This window comes from Somniosus microcephalus, chromosome 11 (assembly GCF_052327205.1).
Source record: "Somniosus microcephalus isolate GS21.2 chromosome 11, FLI_Smic_1.0, whole genome shotgun sequence".
In the NCBI taxonomy this organism is placed as follows: Eukaryota; Metazoa; Chordata; class Chondrichthyes; order Squaliformes; family Somniosidae; genus Somniosus; species Somniosus microcephalus.
In genome coordinates, this window is record NC_140997.1 from 215990347 (window position 1) to 216010154 (window position 19808).

At 48.3% G+C, this 19808-nt stretch overlaps 1 protein-coding gene across 1 annotated transcript in view; it reads left to right on the plus strand.

Annotated features, from left to right (window-relative positions):
• The first annotated feature begins 2061 nt into the window (after nt 1–2061).
• Nucleotides 2062–19808, plus strand: part of LOC147111237 (copine-8-like) — an 818429-nt gene continuing 800682 nt past the window's right edge. Inside the window, exon 1 of the mRNA XM_086001948.1 lies at nt 2062–2177. Coding sequence (XP_085858074.1) covers nt 2101–2177 — 77 coding nt within the window. The 5' untranslated portion in view covers nt 2062–2100. The remainder of the gene's footprint in view (nt 2178–19808) is intronic.

Sequence of the window (19808 nt, forward strand, 5' to 3'; positions counted from 1 at the left end):
TCCTTCTCATCCTATTCATTGCTCTCACCACTGACCCTGTGGACACTGCCAGCAGATTAACAATTGCTGCCCCTTTCCACATCTCCCTGCAAAATGTCCATTCACTTCTGTACAAGGCCCTTGCCATCCATGACCTTACTGTAGATGAATGCATTAACATCATAGCCTTTAATGAAACTTGGCTTATGGGTGATGACATCTTCCCCCTTACTGAAGCCTCCCATATCTATACCTTCTGCCACTTGCTCTGCCCAAACCACCGGGGTGGCGCTGTGGTCCTTATCACCAATTCTCACTTTGGTCTGTCTCCATACTCCTCTGGCACCTTCTCCTCCTTTGAGCACCTCACCTTGTTCCACCCCTCTCACCTCTCCTTTAATATCCTTGTTCTCTACCACCCACCCAAGCCCCACACTAAGTTTCTCACCAAAATATCTTCACTGCTTTCCTCCCTCAGCACCTGTTGCAATCACGTCCTCTGTGATTGCAACCTCCATCTCAACTCACCTTGCCCTCCTGGCCTCCCTTAGAAACATAGAAACATAGAAGATAGGAGCAGGAGTAGGCCATTCGGCCCCTCGAGCCTGCGCCGCCATTCAATGCGATCATGGCTGATCATCCAAATTCAGTACCCTGTCCCTGCCTTCTCCCCATATCCCTTGATCCCCTTAGCCTTAAGAAATATATCTAACTCCTTCTTGAATATATTTAATGAATTGGCCTCAACTGTCTTCTGTGGTAGAGAATTCCACAGGTTCACCACTCTCTGGGTGAAGAAATTTCTCCTCATCTCAGTCCTAAATGGCTTACCCCTTATCCTTAGACTGTGACCCCTGGTTCTGGACTCCCCCACCATTGGGAACAGCCTTCCTGCATCTAGTCTGTCTAGACCTGTTAGAATGTTATAATTTTATAATCTCTCACGCTACATAAAATCCCCAATCTATATTCACTGCCATCGCTGGACCATGCCATCTCATGTGGCCTCTCTATTCCCATCGCCTCAACCACAGACAAAGTCATCTCTGATCACTTCCTTGCATCCCTCATCACTCAAGTCCCTATCCAACCTCACTTCCTTCTGCATCAAGCCCTGGAAAAAACTGCCCCCCCCCTCCCCAGGATACACTAACAGCGCCTGTACCCCCAGTACTGATGTACTGCTCTTCCTCCCAGATACAGTAACAGCATCTGCACTCCCAGGACTGATACACTGACCTCCCTCCCAGGAGCAGCGCTCCACTTCCCAGTAACAAATTAGCTTCAACAAGTGCCTCAATGGATACTTTGTATAATATATGCTGTATCAAGGGGATGAGTTAAAGGCAACAATTCCACTTCTCTGATGGGATGACATCTATAAAACATTCTCAGTTCACTCTTGTTATCTGTGATGCGTAATAGAGAATTACGCTTCCTAACTTGCTCCCTGGTATCTATTCCCCAAATAAATGACACAAATTGCAAATCGCTGTCAAATTAACCGCTCCTGTTCTGTGATTAACCTGTGACACATTTTCTTCACATACAGTATCAAGAATGCACTGAGCTCTTGGAGGGGCAATTCTTTGACTTCACGCTCTCGCTAAAGGAGCCTCCCCTGTCGAGAACATAAATGAAAAACTGCGGTTACATGCTGGGCGAGGTGAAACGAAATGGTCAAACGGAATTTCCAATATTCGCTCTTGGTTTGTCAGGACAGCAAAAGTCTGATCATTTCCTTGTGTGCAAAATCTAAAATAAGTAGAAATGTGAATTGATAATAAAGACTTAAGAAGGAGGGGTTCCTTTGTTAAATTGTAAATTCACCTTTGTTAAATTGTAAATTCATAAACGTAAATTCGCTACACCTAGCGCATTGAGCAAACCTTCTTAAAAGGTGCAAAGGAGCATTCCTCTCATTCGCTCTATTAACTTTTTACGAAAAAAAATAGCTGGAGCAATATATGAAATATGAATAATAAGAGGTGAAGCCTATTCTTAGCTCGGCTCCAGGGTGATGCCTGTGATGTCATGTAGCTGGATGTGTGAGAGAGAGAGAGAGAGAGTTGGTGAGATAGTCACAGAGAGAGAGAGAGAGAGAGAGCAACAAGCAGGAGAATGGCATCAATCGGAGACTTCGACCCGCTTCAGGCGAGTGTCCCTGCCACCAAGATCGAAATCACCGTGTCGTGCAGGTAAGGCGGGGGGTGGCGAGGAGGGAGCGGGTGGAGGGGACGAGGCTGCCCCGCTGGAAGGGGCAGTGGAGACGGGGGCAGAGAGGGAGCGCTACCTGTGCAACTGGCCAGCTCGCACAGCACCAGCATCGGCAGGGCGGGAGGAAACTAAAGTTAGCAAGCTCGGCTTTTGTTGCATTTCCCGACAACAACACCACATTCCTACAAGGAGAGAGGACCGGTAAAGAAAGGACTGAATAAACACTTCAAAATAGAGGGGAATCTGTTGTGTGCGCAAGTTTGTGACGGATTTGAGTTTATATATTTTAAAAAAACCTTTTTGGATAGCTCAATTTATTAAGATTTTTTTTTTTAATTGGCAAAAGGCGGGTTTGACCCACATGTAGGTTGTGTTGCGGGGAAAGGGCTGCGGCCGGGGTGTCCAGTGCCGCCGAGGATGGCTGGGGACTGCGCTGCCAGCCCGAGTCTTGTTTACTTTTCTGGGTGTCTCAGGAGCGAGTAATGTGGCGCTGACCGCCCGCCAGTGTCACTGCTGGGGAAGTACACACACACACACACACACACACACACACTCCTCTTGCTGCAATTAAACAAACCCATTTTTAAAATGATAAAATGGAACAAATCTCCGGGTACCCCTCCAGCCATCACATCAATCCCCTCAGTGTGTCCCCAGATTAGCATTTAAGTTTCTTCCTAAAATTGCAACAAGCGATAGGGTTTGGTGTCACCGATGGAACGGTTTAGGGCCAGAGGACCAGCCCACTGTGAATATTGGCAACACATCGCCAGGGGGGTGGTAAATACTGGCACGTGGACTGGGTACATGTCACCACCGCAAGGCGGTTAACACCGCCACATGGACTGGGTGCATGTCACCAGCAGTCGGTGGTTACTACCGCCACATGGACTGGGTACATGTCACCAGCAGTCGGCGGTTACTACCGCCACATGGACTGGATACATGTCACCAGCAGGAGGCGGTAAATACCGCCACATGGACTGGATACATGTCACCAGCAGTGGGCGGTTAATACCGCCACATGGACTGAGTACATGTCACCAGCAGTCGGCGGTTAATACCGCCACATGGACTGGGTACATGTCACCAGCAGTGGGCGGTTAATACCGCCACATGGACTGGGTACATGTCACCAGCAGTCGGCGGTTAATACCGCCACATGGACTGGGTACATGTCACCAGCAGTGGGCGGTAAATACCGCCACATGGACTGGGTACATGTCACCAGCAGGAGGCGCTAAATACCGCCACATGGACTGGGTACATGTCACCACCAGGAGGCGCTAAATACCGCCACATGGACTGGGTACATGTCACCACCAGGAGGCGGTAAATACCAGGACACTGAAGCCGATATATCTCATTGTGACCATGAGAGGTCACCAAACACTGGCAAATAGGCTTTATATTTGAGGTGGTGGTAAATATCAACATATGGACTGGATAATCTCATACTAATTGTGGTAGGAGTAATTGCCGGCAAAAGGACTGTATACATCTTGCTGCAAGGAAATAAGTAAATCCTGGCACTTAGATTGAATGCGATTCGCTTTGAGCTAGCGGTAAATACAGCCATGTGAACGGGATAGATTTCATAGTAAGGAAATGGTAATGATTGAATACATCTCACCATGACAATGAAGTTGTAAATAGTGGCACGTGGAGTGGATACATTTCACAACATAGAGGGTAAATGCCAGCACTGGACTGCAATATCTGGAGATGACCATGACGAGGTGGTAAATAGTGGCACACAGATTCTATCTATTGCACCACAAGGAGGCAATAAATATTGGAACACGGAAGAGACATAGTTCACAGCAAAGAGACACTCAGCACTGGTACCTGGAGTGGATACACCGCACTAGGAGGACACGGTGAACTCTGACACAAGAAGCGATAGATCACTTGATGAAGAGACAATAAATTGAAGCAGGAAGAGTGGATATACTTCACTGTGGTAAATGGCAACACGCAGAGGGTGAGAGAACATTTCTATATGAGTGCACAAGAGAAGGATGCATTTCAACAAAATTAGGCAGAATGAGAAGGTGGTAAATACTTGCGGATAAGTAGTGTGCAATTCATTGACTTGGCCAGCAAAGGCACGAATATAAAACTGAGAGTGAGCAAAATGCAAGCATGAAAATCTGAGGTAGGATCCGGAAGTTAAAAGATGATTGTTTTATTGGTTCCAAGTCTGTAAAAGTGGATTTGCTCCTTTTCCGGTGAGGGAGCAAGTTGCCTTGGTTGTTGGTGCTGCCCCCTCCCTCCATATTCCACCCTGCACCACCCCCTGCCATGTGAGTCAAGTCAACAGCAATGGCGCACTCTGGTAGGGCAGACAGACAATTGCAGATCGGTTTGATGTGCAGCATTGTACAAATGACTGGCTCTCAAATGCTGGTGTGAATGGTCATGCCATTGTGGAGGAAATGATTGTAGGGGAAAGCCAATCAGCAGTACGATTGGTCCCTAATCGCTGTCTTTTGGCACCAAAATGATGTCTGATTGCCTCCAGCTGTGAACCCGTTTGCCAGCTTTAATTCCGTACAGCAGCCAGAATCCAATTTCATAAATAATTTTGCTTTAAAAAAAAAATCTCATCGCTATTCGCCAGGATTCCTCTGGAAATGGATGGCCCTGTAGCTGGATGAACCAAGCACTCAAAGTCATGGTGCATAGAACTTTCTTCGATATTTTGAAGGCCCCGAATGTTGGCGGCTACAACATCGAATGGGCAGAATGTTTGAAAAAAGAGGCATTTTGTCAGGAAACAAAAAGTCACAGATGTGATATTGAAAGTCTACTTCTGTCGGTCCCACATCACTTAAACTAAAGCACACAAACCAGGCTGCAGCTCTCTGTGGTTAACCAACATTTTTTTCTATAAAGACTGCTTTAAGCAATTCCTTTATGTTTCCTTCATGGCTCGAGATACAAAATGCAGGATTTTGAGCAAAAGATAACACAGATTATAATTCCTTTTAAAACAGCTCCTTAACTGCAGTATCGAATACGTGAACGGCACCATATATTTAGGATGTGGGGTTTTATAGTGCGGACCAGGAAATATTAAATTGAAGAGTAATTTGCACGTTTTTTTCTAACCCAATATCTCTAACATAGTAATTAGTGTTACTAAGAGGTTTTGCTTAAATAAACATGTTTGAGTTGAGGATTTTAATTCATAACCTCCTTCCAAACTTGAATAATGGTACAGCCTTGCCAGAATTTGCTGACTTTACTCTAACCATTTTTATGCTGCTGTTTCTGAGTACTATCTCGGAAATGCAGCGACTCTAACCATTTGTTATGTATTACAAAAGTTAAACAATGGAAACATTTCAAAGTCAGACATTTCATTTGTCATGTAACGTGCTGTATGTGCTACATAAACCCCTCTTTGAATATAACAACTTGCATTTAGATAGCGCCTTGCATTTAGGGGGCAGAGCCAGATGCTGGACTTTCCAGCCTCTCTGGGGTGGCTGGTGCATGGGATGTGCCTCTAGTGGTGCAAGCACCCACCATGGGTTTTTTAAAATGTGGGACCTCCCACGAATGTGGCATTCTCTGTGGCAATCAGCTTCTCTTCGACAAACTGCAATTGCTGCTCGGTCAATTGTACATTTTGAATCTGAGATTGATAGATTTTTATTAACCCAAGGCTTTAAGGGACACAGGGCAAAGGCGGGTATATGGAGTTAGATCGCAGATCAGCCAGGATCGCATTGAATGGTGGAACAGGCTGGAGGGGCTGAATGGCCTACTGCTGTTCCTGTGTTCCTATGTTCCTGTGTACAGCAGGATAAGTGCTGGAGATCCTTGGTGGGCACGATCCCGGCAAACGTGCTGGGACTGTGGCCAGTGGAATTTCAGGGTCTACCTTCTCAGATAGATGAAAAATTCAAGAAAGAGGCTCAAAAAAACTTCAGTGTTTTTGGAGTGCTTTGATTAGTTGCTTCCTGCCACGTGCCAGATAAGGGTTGGTAAGGGTCATAGAGTTATGGGGGGTGATTTTCATTCAGAAGTTGGGAAGGAGGCGGGACTACAACTTTTGGGGTTGTAGTCCCGCCTCCATCGAGATGCGGCCAATCCGTGCGATTTTAACTTGATTGACCTAGTTGAGCCCGCCCAGTGGGCTCAGCAGACCAATTAAGGGCCACCCGGCAACAAGTGACATCACAGACTGAAATTTCATCTGTCAAGACGTTTTGACAGATGAAATATCAGTGTTTCACAGCTGTTTGAAGCTGTCAAACACTGACAGTCTTACTTCTAACCTGAGTCCTTCTACACAGACTCAGTTAGAAATCTCACCGGCACAGAAAGCTGAAGGCTGTCACTTTTGACAGTTCGCAGCCATTCTGCTTTATGTGCCGGTTAGATGATGGACTCCCGAAACCTAGAGGAAGAAAGGCTGAAAAGGTAAGTACAGGTAATTTAAACTTCTTTACACATTTTAGACACACCAAACACACTTACCTTTGCACTCATGCACCCATCACTCACCTGAACACCGACATCTCGACCCCTCCACGTCCTTCAACCCGACGGCCTGACTCTAACTTGGCGTGGTTTGGAGCCATCGGGAATCCCACACTTCAAGCTTTAAAATAGGGATTAGGCTAAAAACTGCTTGTTAACTACCTCTTAACAGGCAGTTAATTGGCACTAATCCCTTCCCGCCTCGGGTAGGCGGGTCCCATTCCGGGGCGGGTACCCGCCTCCTTTGAAACTTACATGAAGGCGGGTTGGGGGCGAGATGGTGTTGGGACCCACGAATTTGGGACTTTAACCCCCCGCACGCCTCCAATCCCGACTCCATGGGTCAATGAAAATCGACTCCATAGAGTCATAACAGCACAGAAGGAGGCCATTCAGCCCATCGAGTCCCTGCCAGCTCTTTGGAGAGCAATCCAGTCAATCCCATTCCCCCGCTCTATCCCCATAGCCCTACAAGTTTATTTCCTTCAAGTGCCTATCCAGTCTCCCCTTGAAAACATTAGGCTGGATTTTACCTGCCGAGATGAGTTGGGGGCGGGACTGCTGCCTTCCAGGTTCTAGTCCCACCCCCAGCGGCGTCCGATGCACAGGCGCTATTTTCCCCTGATTGGCCTTGTTAAGCCCGCCCTGTGGGCTTGCCGGCCAATTAAGGGAAAGCCGGTGTCAGGTGATGTCAGTTGATGATGCTTCATCTGCTAGTTTTCTTAAAGGGACATGTAGCATTTATTTTTGACAGATGATTTGTTAGTGTTTGACAGCACTGAGGTGCTGTCAAACACTGACAATCATGTACAAAGGTGAGCCCTTGCACTCAGGCTCTCCAATGACTCTCTCCTTAGGATAAAACTGATGGCAGCTGCAGGTGAGGTTACAGAAGCGATCTGTCACTTCTCCCAATGAGATGAGGCCACACAAACACTTCAGAGCTTGTCACCTACAGAAAAATCTAAACACATTAAAAATAACTTTCCCAACATCTCCTTACCTCTGATACTCACCAGTGTCCCATTGGATCCTTCACACCACTTCTGCAGCTGTCATCTATACACATCATTACAACAGACCCACAGCACGTCTCACTTACCCTGGCCGGTTTCCCCAATGTCGGGAAGCCCGCAGCAGAAGTCTCAAATGGGAAAAAGCCTCTTAACTGCCTGTTAGCTACCCGTTAACAGGCAGTTAAATGGCTATAATCCTCTTCCCGCCACTAGGAGTCAGGTCCCTGCGCAAATCGGGGACCCGACTCCTGGGAAGATTATTTGGAGGCGGGTTGGGAGCGGGTTCGGGACCCACTCCCATTCTTTTTGATTTTGCCAGCAGTCCCGCCTCCAAAGCCGCCTCCTCAGGGCTGGTAAAATCCAGCCCATAGTGTGTGTCCGCTTCCACCACTTCCATCGGCAGTGAATTCCAGGTCCTCACCACTTGCTGCATAAAAAAGGTTTTCCTCACATCCCCCCCTGTATCTCTTGCCCAAAACCTTAAATCTGTGTCCCCTAGTCCTTGTACCATCAACTAATGGGAACAGCCTTTCCCCGCCTAGCCTATCCAAACCCGTCATAATCTTGTACACCTCTATCAAAGCACCCCTCAACCTCCTTTGCTCTAATGAAAACAAATCCAGCTTCTGTTATTACTTGCTAGTTTATTATTGGTAACTACCAGAAATGAATTGAGCAAATTGATTTGTTCAATTTGCTGCTTTTCACTTGATTTTCATATGTTGGAGCCGCACAACAACAACTTGTATTTATATAGCGCCTTTAACATAGTAAAACGTCCCAAAGCGCTGCACAGGCGCTTCGTCGAACAAAATTTGACACCGAGCCACATAAGGAGATATTAGGACAGATGACCAAAAGCTTGGTCAAAGAGGTCGGTTTTAAGCAGTGACTTAAAGGAGGAGAGAGGGGTAAAGAGACAGAGAGGCTTCGGGGAGGGAATTCCAGAGATTAGGGCCTAGGCAGCTGAAGGCATGGCCACCGATGATGGAGTGTATAGGGGGAGATTTTAACTCTCTCAGTCCGGTGGAAACATGGGCAGTAGCGGAGTTAAAATGAAGGTAGTAGAGTTACCACCACATTCTTACTCCGCTGCCGTTTTTCCCAGCATCTTCTGCTGGGCAGCCGAGGCCCATTAAGGACCCTGACGCCATTTTAACTGATCACTGGGTGGCGCGTCCACCCATTAAACAGCTAAAATGGCTCAGTAAAACCTGGTGGTACAGTAAAAAAGGCCCGAAAAGGTCTTCTGGGCGCCACAAGAATAATGTGGGGTGCCACCACTCTAGAGTCCCACCTAACCCCCTCTCCCCATGTAACCTATGTCCTGATAATGCGCTGACCCGAAGCTGGTGAGCAACATCAGGATGCTCGTTCGGGGCATGCAGTTCACCTTTTAGATGTTAATGAGGCCCGGACCTCAAAAAGGATCAGGTCTTGCGCCAGCACCTTCGGGGAGCCTGCCAGCATGCCTCGCCAATTGGCTGCTTGATAGTTAAAATCTACTCCATAAAGTTTAAAGGAGGAAAGACTTGCATTTCTATAGCGCTTTTCACAACCACCGCACATCCCAAAGTGCTTTACAGCCAATGAAGTACTTTTGAAGTGTAGTCACTGTTGTAATGTAGCAGCCAATTTGCACTCAGCAAGCTCCCACAAACAACAATGTGATAATGACCCGATAATCTGTTTTAATGATGTTGGTTGAGGGATAAATATTGGCCAGGACACCAGGGAGAACTCCCCTGCTCTTCTTTGAAATAGTGCCATAGGATCTTTTACATCCACCTGAAAGGACAGGAGCCTCAGTTTAACATCTCATCCGAAAGACGGCACCTCCGACAGTGTAGAACACCCTCAGTACTGCACTGGAGTGTTAGCCTAGATTTTTGTGCTGAAGTCTCTGGAGTGGGACTTGAACCCACAACCTTCTGACTCAGAGGCAAGGGTGCTACCAACTGAGCCACAGTTGACGTCATGTTGCTGGTAGAAAGTCTCACTCACGAATGTATATCAGAAATTCGGGTGTGCCACATTCCCATTAATTTAGATTTATTTGAAGCTGTAGATCCTAACAGATTTTGATATTCTGATTTAGGATTTATTCAGCACTAGGAAGACCTTTCCAAAACCTCAAGGCCCACAAAACCCAAAGAGGACAAACTGGTGAATAAGAAATATAAGCACAAATAGAACTGAGCCCCCTGGGCTTCGTGGGTTGTCTCACCTGTGCTTGGAAGCCACATGCAGCCCACAGGCTATATTTTGACACTCCTAATCTAGGATAACCTGTTGTTAGGAGCCCACGAGTGCAGGCCATCGAAGGAACTGCAGCTATCCCCAGATGGGACAACTATTGCAGTCTTTGTGGTAGGTATCACAAACCAAAAAAAAACCGAGGGGGAAAAATTCGTCCCCTTAGTGCCTCCCGTTAGCGCCAGCAGATGGCGCTAATGGGGCGCTAGAGCATTATTGTCAGGGCGAGGCAAATCCACACCAAATCCTGCCCCCACGCACCCCCCCCCCCGGAGCGCCGCCGGCAACAGTTATCATCGGGAGCCTCAACGCCAGGTGGATTATGATGTTAGTGAGTGTGCAATGCTCACTGACTGCTCGATCTGCAAAATTGATTGTCGCCACCTACCTTAGTTCCTGGAGTAAACAGCGACAGGGAGAGCTGGCGTGAAGCACCAGGAAGCCAGCTACAGGGATGTTATTTAAAGGGATCATCAGTAATGACTCACAGCTGTCTGGTTAATGGAGTATCAGTGGTTTCTTGTCAGTTTCACATAGTCCCAAGTTTCATTCAGTAATTTCAAGCTTATTTTGTATGAGGAGTTTTGTGGCAACTAAAAAGTAGCAACATTTATTCTTAAAAAATCAAACTGCTACACTTGGTTATATTGATGAGGGCTGGCACGCCATCTCGCCCTTCAGGAGGGAGCGGAGGCAGCGAGAAAGATTGGAACATGTGCCCAGAGGGAGGAGGAGGGCCATCAGGGCTCTCAACAGGAGGCCTTACCCTCCGAGGGTATGCTGAGAGCACTTCTCCTACCTCCAATTAAGCGAGGAGCAGTGTATTAGAAGGTTCCACTTCACCAAGGAGATGGTCACAGAACTCTGCCACCTCCTGCAACCAGATCTCCAGCCTCAGATCAGGGTGACCATGGCTCTCTCAGTGGCAGTAAAGGTCACCGTCGCCCTCAATTTCTTTGCCAGCGGATCATTCCAGTCTGCAACAGGAGACATAGATAACATCTCGCAGTTCGCCATCCATCGCTTCCAGGAGGTCACAGAGGCTCTCTACAGTAGGAGAAGGGACTATATTTCCTTCCCCATCACCAGAGAGAAGCAGGACGAGCATGCATGTGGGTTTGCCAGGATAGCGGGATTCCCCATGGTGCAGGATGCCATTGACTGCACCCACATGGCTTTGTGGGCACCGCATAACAATCCTGAGAGCTTCCGTAACCGCAAAGGCTACCACTCACTGAATGTGCAATTGGTGTGCGACCAGACAGCGAATCCTCAATGTCAATGCCCGCTATCCTGGCAGCAGCCACGATGCCTTCATCGTGCGCCAGACTGGTGTGCCAACACTCTTCCAGCCACCACATCAAGCTCGCAGCTGGCTGTTCGGAGACAAGGGCTATCCGCTCTTCACCTGGCTCATGACTCCCCTCCGCAACCCCGACACTCCTGCCCAGCACTCATATAATGAGAGCCATTCTGCCACCAGGAACATCATTGAGCAGACCATCGGCCTGCTGAAGCAACAGTTCTGCTGCCTTGACTGCTCGGGAGGAGTCCTGCAGTACTCGGCTGTGTGGGTGTCCCATTTCGTGGTGGTCTGCTGCATGCTCCACAACTTGGCCATCATGAGGGCCCAGCCTTTGAGACCAGGGATTGCGGGACCACTTCAGGAGGAGGAAGAGGAAGAGGAGGAGGAGGACGAGGAACAGGAGCGAGGGAGGAGGCAGCCACTCAATTGGCCTTCTGGAAGGGCGGTCCGTGACCGCCTCATCAGGCTGCAGTTCGAATGAATTAAACCCCAGATCCCCGTTGCTCACCACATCCCCATCATTCCGTCCCTGACGCAGGCCATATCGCAGCACAAAGCTGAAATGAGACACACCACAAAAGAATTTAAACTGAATTAATAAATTGATCAAAAATCAGTGAACATATATCTACAACAAAAATATTAACTATTCACCCTTGTGCAATCCCTTAGTGCCTGTTACTGTGCCTTTGCCTACTCTAGTGCTCCTACGCAGTGTTGGCCCAGTGGCTGCAGCAGGGCTGGTGGAAGGCTGCTGAGTGTCTGTGCGGGAGACTTCAGATGGCCTTGCAGGATGTCCTCAGCCAGCTCTGGGCCTGGAAGGCCCGGCTGTAGGCTGCACCACCTCAGCATGGGCGGCAGCAGTCTGGGGTGGCTGGATAACAGGCAGCGACAAGGGCAATGGCGGAGTGCCAGTGGTGGGAGCAGGAATGCTGTCATCCTGAGAGGACAGCAGCTTCCTGCCCCACTGACCCACTGTCACTCCCCCGGGGCAGCACCTCAGCAATCTGTTGGAGCACAGATTGCTGGCCTGCTGCAACACCGTGAAAGCCCCGGTTGACAGTGGTAGACCCAGCCACAATGGCAGCAGTCAGAGCTTGCGTGGCATCAAGCTGAGACTGCATGAGAGCTGTCGGAGGTTGGATGCCACCAAGCATAGACTGCATTACAGCATTAAGACATTGCATCGCTTCCGCCTGTGCTGCAATGGAAGCTGCCAGATCGCCCATCACACATGGCATCAGGTCTGGGTCGCCACAGTCTCTCTGGGAGTCTACCATCCTTGGCAGACTGGAAATGATGGGCTCCATTGTGCGCGCAGAGCTTTGTGCAACGTTGGAGGTGGAATCCTCCACGCTCCTTATCATTGCCGAGAGGCTCTCGGGCACCCTTGCCATTGCACCTATCATCTCCGTGTGCATGCCCATCACCCTTCTTCTAAACACCTCCCCATCGAGGTCCTCATCGGAGTCCTGTGCAGCAGAACTCGCCCTCCGGGGAGCTGGCCCCCGAGCTACCCTTTCCCCGTGACCTTGTTGCAGCCCACTCATCCCCGGTGCCTCATCCTGTGCAGATCCGGTTACTATACTAGCCGCTAAAGAAGGCGTGGTGCCAGTATCTGATCTGGTGCCTGCGGGAGAGACATGCAGTGACGCGGTGTGATCTTCGTCCTTCTCTTCTCCCACCTCGCTCTCTACGGTGCCCTCAGGGACAGGCTGCTCAGGTGCTTGCTCATTGTCTGAAAGCATAAAGGCACAAGAATCGGGTTAAGGTGAGGGGAGGGGAGCAGGAAGGGAGAAATGCATGCATACAGCATGATTAGCTGGAAAGTGCAAAGCGCTTGTGGGGTGAGGGGGAAGTGGGATGTGAGAAGGAGTAGGGATGAACATACCATTGTTGTCTCCAAGGGGGTCAACGTCGCCGGTGGCCATGGCGCCCACCACCTGGTGTCTTGTTTTGCACACTTTGTACAAAAATAATAAATTGCAGGACAACGGAGTATTACAGTTTAAACTCTTTAATGAAACATCAGGTCTGTTCTGACTCACAGCAGTACAGCACAGTGTGGACAAAATGGAGTCAGGACCCCTGGGCCTTCTAAACAATAGCAGTCCTTGCAGATGCCTGCAGGCCAATGACAACTCAGCATGTGATCACATGTGAATATAATAAGTATTCCTTACAGATGCCTGCGGGCCAATGATAAATCAATATGCAAATGTTACACCTGGCACCCAATAATCTGCAGCACTCTATTCTTCAGTGCAGTCAGTGGTTGTGTGTCGGCTTCTCCCCCGCCTGTGCGCTCCTGCTCCCTCCTATTGTGAGCCACCTTGGCCTGCAAGAGAAAGGAAAGTGTGTGAGTGAGTGCGGAGCAATGTGTTTGGGTGATGTGCCTGCCATAGTTGAATAGCTGTCATTGTGTGCAAGGTGTGTGATGCGGGTGTGAGTGTTGGTAGAGATTGTTGGTGGGTGAGTGCTGGGGGTGTGGTGCTTTGGGCAGTGTGTGAAGATTGTGGTACAGATGGTGGCATGTAGCATTTGTTGAAGCATTCACTCACCCTGACCACCCGGGTGAGGTCGTTGAATTTCTTCCTGCACTGTGTATGGGTCCTGGGGACCACAGTGCTGCCGGAGACGTGCTGCGCTACCTCCCACCACATGGTTTGGAAGACTTGCGGCGAGGGCCTCCTGCCACTTGCTGGGTAGAGCACCGTCCTCCGTCTCTCTACAGTGAACACCAATGCATGATTGCAGAATCTGCAGGCTCTGTGGCGTGGATCTGCCATGAGTACAGCTGCTTCAGTCCTCTGGCACCTGCTCCTTGTCCTGCTTCTGCTTGCTGACGCAGCCGAACAGCCAGCAATGCTGAGAATGAGGTTCTGCAGCATCAATGAACCTCCCCTTTAAGTACTGCAAAAAGCCTGTGGCAATCATGACTTGCGATTAGACTGCACCTGATAGTGGTCCACCCTTTGAGTATAACACCAATGAGTTTGGGCTTTAAGACTTGAATTAGGACTCCAATCATTTTTTTGAGCAGTGAGCACGAATTTTGCGTGCAGTCTCAAGCATTAGTGCCTGGCGCTAATTCTCCAACCTTTCTAACGACACCTCCCATTCCTGGGCTATAATGAATTTCTAGCCCCAATTCTTTGCACCAGGGAATGGGTGTGATGTGGGGGGATGGGGGAGGAAGAGGTAGGGATGGGTCAGTTGTAATTGAACTTAAGTTGGGGAGAGGATTGGCAGGAACCACAAAGAGTGCTCTATACATCTACCTACACTTAACTTTGATTGAGACACTAGGGAATTTGAAGCAAGAACTCACCCCAAATGTGCACCGTCACCTAAAACATAGTCATAGTCCTGTGTCTGAGAGGGTAGTGAGGAAGGGTAGCTATCTTCTTTCTATTTTGTGGTGTTCTTTATGAGACCAAAACAGGAGAAAGAGAATATATAAAGATAATGGCCCAGAAATTCGGGTCGGAGGCTTCCCGCGGGTGCAAGCCCCCGACCTGCACTTACCTAGCGCGCCGGCCGTTGTGCTGTGGGCCCACGTGGGATTCTGATCCTGGGCCTCCTCCAACTGCCGGCGCGCAGTGCTTGCGTATCCCAGGGGCGCAGTTAGTTCGAAGCGTCCCCTGGGATCACGTGGGCCATGGAGAACCAATGGTAGCAGGGAATGCCCATTCATAAATTTGACAGGAAGAGCTGGCAAAACTATAAATACAAATCAGCCCCAAAACATAAATAAAACTTCAAATACATTTTAAAAAAACATCACATTTTTAAAATAACTATAAATTACATAAAATAACTATTTTAAATAATAATTTAAATTTTTGAAAAATTAATTACAGTTTCTAACGAGGCTAAAAATAAACTTACCTTTCTTTAAAGTATTTAAAAATAATAAACCTGTGGAAAAAATGTTTTAATTTTACTTAATTCACCACTTACCTTGTTAAAAGCAGGCCTTGCAGCTGCTTTTTAAAAGTGTAACTCCTGGAGACTTACCCTCCCGGAGAAACCTGCAAAAGAAACGTAAGTTCCAGGTGTACACGCAGCCTCCATGGCACACGCGTTCCACCTGTGAACCCCTTCCTTTAGGGGAATGGAAGGTCCGGTTTCCCGCGCATGCGCAGTGCATGCACGAAACCGGCACTTTCGTTGGGCCTACGCCTGAGTACCCAGCGCGTACTCACCCGTGGGGACCCGAATTTCTGGGCCAATTTATCCAACTTCATGCTGCTGACAGAGAGTCTCACTCACGAGTGCATATCAGAAATTCGGGTGTGCCATGACAGTTTTCCAACCGTGACAGTGGTCCAACCATTAATTAGTAGCAGCACGTGTCTGAGTTTCCAGTATAAGGTGCCAGTGGGCACGCTTCTCACCCGCGGCATATGAGCCCTTGTGATCGCGAAAGCTGTCAATCAGTTTACAAGTGCAGATGTTTTCATTGTCAACGTTTTGATACTCCAGGTATAGTCAGTGAAAATTTTTATTGGGAAGCCAAAGCTCACATTGCAGGATACCACTAAAATTGAAAAATGTGAGACAGAAGCCTTGATAAATCAGGAAAAGTACAGAACCCTAAAGTACAAAGGCCCAGAAATTGGAACCTCTAGTGCCGGCCGTTAAGGCTGGTTTTGAAGAAAAAAATGGCCGCCGCCTCACTTCCGCCCACTTCCGGCACGGAACGTGGCGCCCGCCATATTGGGCAGGTCAGCCGGAAAGAGCGCGTTGCACAGGAGATTCTGCACTCCGCTCATTTAACTCAGCAGGCAGCACCAAAATACCGGTTTTTGCAGGCGGCCGTTAACGCTGGCCCGTGGTGGCACCGCCCGTTTTTGGGCTTAATCGAATTTCTAGGCTATTATGTTTAAACCTTATTCCAGCAAATTAGTGGAGCATGTTCTATTTTGGGTCACCGTCGGCAAAGCTGCTGTCAAGTAGTTTTAAGGCTTCGCCACAAAAGAATCAATTGTCTGGAGCTTTCCTCGTGCAGACTGCAATACCTACCCAGTGGCTAGCTAACAATTCTTCTCATGCTTTGTCAGCTCAGTGCATGGAGGGGGGGATTGTTTTGTGTTGGATTCCCTGTTCTGTTTCTTGCACGGCTGACCTGGGTAAGTGAGCGGCTAGTGTTCTCACGGCATAGGTGGAACACATCCGCAACCTGACGGCCTCAGTGATGTGGATTGTAACGTTACATTTGCTGGAGTATTTGCATGATTATGTTTGAGGTGGGAGATGGCGCGACATTTTGCTGTTTTCTCTTCTTGGAAGTTTCACTTGTCTTTATCTGGAAATTAAATAAATCGGAGGCGAGTCCTTGACAGCTGGCTCCTGATATGGTGACATTCCTACAGTAGTGAAGCAATACTGTGGCAAAATACAAACAAAGCAAGCAACGACTACATACACCATACCATCTTCACAGAATCAGAATCACAGAAACCCCACAGTGCAGATAGAGGCCATTTCGGCCCATCGAGCCTGCACCGACACATATCCCACCCGATCACCGTAACCCCTACACCAACACATATCCCACCCTATCCCCGTAACCCCACTAACACTAAGGGCCAATTTATCATAGCCAATCTTATTTAATCAAAATGGAATATCAATTTCCATAGGATCAGTTTTCTCTGTCAAACTGGATAAATTATTTAATGTATTTATTCAGTTTTCTGTTCATTGACAACAGGACTAAATTTCTTCGCAAAGTGACATATAAACAACGTAGGAAATCTTTTAGGGAGGAAATTTGGCTAGAAGTCATTTCCTCCGCTTGTGCGTCTTAAAAATGCTCCCCCTAAATTTCCTTGTGCTCCTGAGCAGTCCTGCGTCCTGTCCGCTGAGTCCCACTGGCCTTATCTGCACATGTCAGAGTGAGAGCCAGTGGAGTAGCAGCTGTGAGTTTCCTGGGTTGGCACTGCTGATTCACTGGGTAAGTTGGACTGAGTTATATGAGGTGCAACAGCTGCCAGGATCAACTGACACTGATGGAAGTGAGGAGTTCCTGACACAGAAGAGTCCGGAGATGTTGAACACAGATTTCCGCAGCTGGGATCCACCTTTTAAAGGTTTTTTTTTGTTGCTATTCTGCCTATAAATACCCGGACTTGCTTCTCACAAGGACAGACAACTGGCTGATTGACAGACCCATAATCCCTACAACCCTATCCACAGACAGGGGTTCTCAAAGAACGAAAAAATAAAGATTTGCATTTATATAGCGTCTTTCACAACATCACAAAGCACTTTACAGCCAATGAAGTACTTCTGAAGTATAATCACTGTTGTAATGTGGGAAACACGGAAGCCAATTTGCACACAGCAAGCTCCCACAAACAGCATGACCAGATAATTTGTTTTTTTTAAGTGATGTTGATTGAGGGATAAATATTGGCCAAAACCTGGGATAGCTCCCCTGCTCTTCTTCAAAATAGTGCCATGGGATCATTTACTTCCACCCGAGAGAGCAGACGGGGCCTCAGTTTAACAGCTCATCTGAAAGACGGCACCTCCAACAGTACAGCACTCCCTCAGTACTGCACTGGAGCGTCAGCCTAGATTTTTGGAGCCTCTTGGAGTGGGACTTAGAACGCACAGCCATTCTGGCCTCAAGGCAAGAGTGCTGCCAACTGAGCTACAGCTGACACGTAACTGCTCAGGAGCAGGTTTGACATTCCCTATGGGCATACTCTTGGACCACAAAGGGTACGCCTGCCCGATACGAGACTCCCAAAACAAGCGCTCTACTCAGAGCTCCGGCACGGCAAGAGAGCCCCAGGTGGGCAGAGGAAACGCTTCAAGGACACCCTCAAAGCCTCCTTGAAAAAGTGTAACATCCCCACCGACACCTGGGAATCCCTGGCCCAAGACCGCACAAAGTGGAGGAGAAGCATCCGGGAAGGCGCCGAACACCTCGAGTCTCTTCGCCGGGAGCAAGCAGAAGCCAAGCGCAGGCAGCGCAAGGAGCGCACGTCAAACCCAAGTACCCCACACCCACCCGCCCCTTCAACCACCGTCTGCCCCACCTGTGACAGAGACTGTAGGTCCCGCATTGGACTCATCAGTCACCCGGGAACTCATTTTTAATGTGGAAGCAAGTCATCCTCGGTTCCGAGGGACTGCCTAAGAAGAAGAAGACTCTTGGATGACATTATCATGGACGAGGAGGAGCACCATAGGATGGCGCAAAGAAGACTTGGGCAACATTCGCGCAAGAAGCATCACAGTTAATGTCATCACTGACATTTGCTCTTCTGCAGAACAAAATCTACCTTTAACACCAAAGCCTTACCTCCTTCTCGCCCTCTTTCAGATAAAGGGACATTCTCTCAAACTACCACCAGTCCCACTATAAGACAACACATCAGCACTCTTTGCCCCACATGACCGTGCCGATCATCATCACCTGAGTGAAGATGGCAGCGCCACATAAGTGCACTCTTTCCTGTATGACTGTAACCTCCATGAATAACAAAGGGCGATGTTAGTGTGCATTCTATTTCTAATGCAATGAACCACAAAGGGTACACAGGCCAACCTACTCTTTCTTAACATTGTGCTTCCCCTGCGATGCCCACACGTGCCGTTTTGTACTTATTCTTGTACTGTACTTCTTCTAGATGCCACCTGAGGGCCAGGATTGCGGGAGATGGCTGACTGCTCTATAAAAACCCTCGGGACCAAGGTGGCGCTCGCCTCATGGCAGCTTGCTCCCGGCAGGGAAGCACTGTTAGCCGCTTCTCTGGAGCTGGCTCCTGGGCAGCCTGGCCTTGCCTCCTACGTTGCACTGAAGTGAAAGAGCCAAACACTCTTCCTTTTCTTACCTGCTTGTTCCCCCCAGTCTGCTGCTGAAGAGTGCAGGCTGAACTGTCTTTTTAAAGGCTGCACGGGAGTTTCCATGTAGTTCAACTGCAAGCACCCATGTTACGTGGGTTTTGTGCCAATGACGGCACCGATTGAGAATGCAAACGAGTAGACCCAGGAAACCCGCGTGGATTAGCGGACGCAAGTTTAAAGTTGCAACAGCAGCATAACTCACTTCTGGGAAATTCTAGGCCTGTAATTATAATGGGCCAACCGTCAAGTGACTGAAACAATCCTGTTGAAGTTATGCCAGTTAGATCACTGTTGCAACAAACCCTCTGCGTCTGTAAATATACATAGGTACATTTAAATAAAGAATGAGTTCCTGATAGAAACAGAGATGTGCTAACATAGAAAGAGGCAGGGAGCGAAGAGCAAGGAGAGAGTGGGGGCATGAGACACCCTGTCAGCAAGATCCATTTTGTTTCTAGTGAGTGCCGTTATATCAAAACTGAACTGTAGTCTAAGACTTGCCAAGCACTATGATTGAACCTCGATGTCATGCATGAGTTAGCAAACGAAATTAATCTTACAGACGAGCTGCCAGGATTTCATATTTTCCCATTTCCACCAGCGAGAACAGATGATGAAAAGAGCGAGATTCTCGTGGACTATTCTTGACAGATTTTTACATTGAAAGCTTAAAA